This window comes from Saprolegnia diclina (assembly GCF_000281045.1).
Source record: "Saprolegnia diclina VS20 unplaced genomic scaffold supercont1.70, whole genome shotgun sequence".
Taxonomy (NCBI): Eukaryota; Oomycota; class Saprolegniomycetes; order Saprolegniales; family Saprolegniaceae; genus Saprolegnia; species Saprolegnia diclina.
The window spans coordinates 1-1,653 of NW_008246137.1; the positions used below are offsets into that span (position 1 = coordinate 1).

The 1,653-nt window shown below is 52.6% G+C and overlaps 1 protein-coding gene across 1 annotated transcript; it reads left to right on the forward strand.

Moving 5' to 3' along the window:
* Positions 1-228: 228 nt before the first annotated feature.
* On the forward strand, positions 229-1,045 carry SDRG_14298 (hypothetical protein). Its single transcript, XM_008620418.1, has 2 exons — positions 229-655; positions 710-1,045. Exons 1-2 carry the CDS (start codon positions 286-288, stop codon positions 997-999), a joined length of 660 nt encoding a protein of 219 aa, XP_008618640.1. The 5' UTR covers positions 229-285; the 3' UTR covers positions 1,000-1,045.
* Positions 1,046-1,653: the final 608 nt, after the last annotated feature.

Genomic DNA, 1,653 nt, shown 5'->3' on the forward strand with positions numbered 1-1,653 from the left:
GGGTACGTACATTGGCGTCAACTGGCACGAGCACGTCAGAGGGGTGGCTCAGCGTTGTAATTCCTGTGCCGGCACGCGATTGGTGGAAATGGGGAACAAATATTCCGCCAATGGAATGGCTGTCTTTGGGAATTGACAAATCAAAAGCCCGGAAAAATGGACCAATCATTGAGTAGGCGCCAAATTTGAAATGATTTGAAGTGCCAGGAAAACCGGATTCGAATTGGCGCCAGTTTGCCCGTCTTGCGGCCATATTGCTTTCTTTACCGCTTGGAAGAGAGCACGATGGGACGCAAACATGTGCCAAGCTCGCCACGCAAACCACGCAACCGTTCACCACGCATACTCGTACCATGCTCGACGTGTGCGAGACCGTGTCAAAACAACCCCACGTCCATTCGGAAGCTCAATGGGGTCCTTTTGTGCATGGCCTGCCGCATCAAGGAGACGAAGCGGCTCAAGGACGAGCACCGGCTCGAGGAGCAGCGCCGACTCGAGCACATGCGTTGGCTCGAGCCAGTATTGTGCACGGCTTGCCAGAGGACGGTGCAGGCCGAGCCCGAGCCCGCATCCGAGCCCGAGCCCGCGTCCGAGCGCTCAGCTGGATCCGATGGCACGACGGATGGAGACGACGAGGAAGACGAAGACACAACAGGTATACTCTTCAAGCATGTCGTCTCTCGTAAGAATATGAGGTGGATTCACTTAGTGCGTGACGTGATCAAGTTACTTATCATCGAGGCGAATGGCGACTTGAGCAAGAATCGGAAGCGGCGGCGCACATACGACGACAAGGGCTATATGAAGGACCCAAGGACGATCCTGCAGTGGAACCGTCGTCCGGAAGACTGTGACGCGCCCTACACGAAGAGGCGACATCCAGACACACAGACCAAGCTCAACAACTTGTTGTCGGGTAGTTTAGCTCGCGACCTCAAACGGATTCGGATCCACTTCAGCAAGACGAACATGTCAACCGTAGAACTAAACCAGGGGTAACTCACCTCGGGTAAAGGAATACATAGTTTCTTGTTAGTCATGCTCGTTAGTACCTTATCTTGACAAGGTCCATGCATGGTGCCTCTCTGGCACTCCGGTCAATGCGCTTTGGTGCGCCTGGACGATCACCACATCATGGCCAGCATCATGGCTCGCTCCAATCCCGGTGTATGTACACCGGAATATATCCATTATCCAGACACTATCCGGATGTACCCCGGGTTTTCGATCGCTCAGTCGAGTGTTACTCACAATTGAGAGTGAATGCTAAGGAATGATGGCTGCATATTTTTAAACAATTCGTTGGTCCTAAAACCACTGGAATCGCAGTGGGCAGCCACCTAGCACTTCGTCATGCGCCTTGACGCCACCAAACCATTTTTTATCCACGCCTTACATCTTTTCCGAGATGGAAAATTTTTTTCTTTTCGAAATTCGCAATATTCGTCATTTTATCAATTTTATTATGGCATGTTTGTCGTATTTGACCCGTTTTGGACCCAAAAGACAAAAAATCGGTGCTGAGCCACCCCTCTGCGAGCACGTCCCCGACTTTCCGGTGTGGCAGTCGCACGCCAAGCGGCTCCTCGTGGCGCACGCGCTCTTCTGGAGCGTCGTTGTGAGCGTCCCGATCTGCATCTGCATTCTGCAACT

Excerpts from the sequence above, each read along its gene's own strand:
- SDRG_14298 (XM_008620418.1), top strand. The coding sequence starts at position 286 with ATGGGACGCAAACATGTGCCAAGCTCGCCACGCAAACCACGCAACCGT. Across the intron at positions 656-709 it reads GGAAGACGAAGACACAACAG|TGCGTGACGTGATCAAGTTA; the intron begins GTATACTCTTCA and ends GGATTCACTTAG.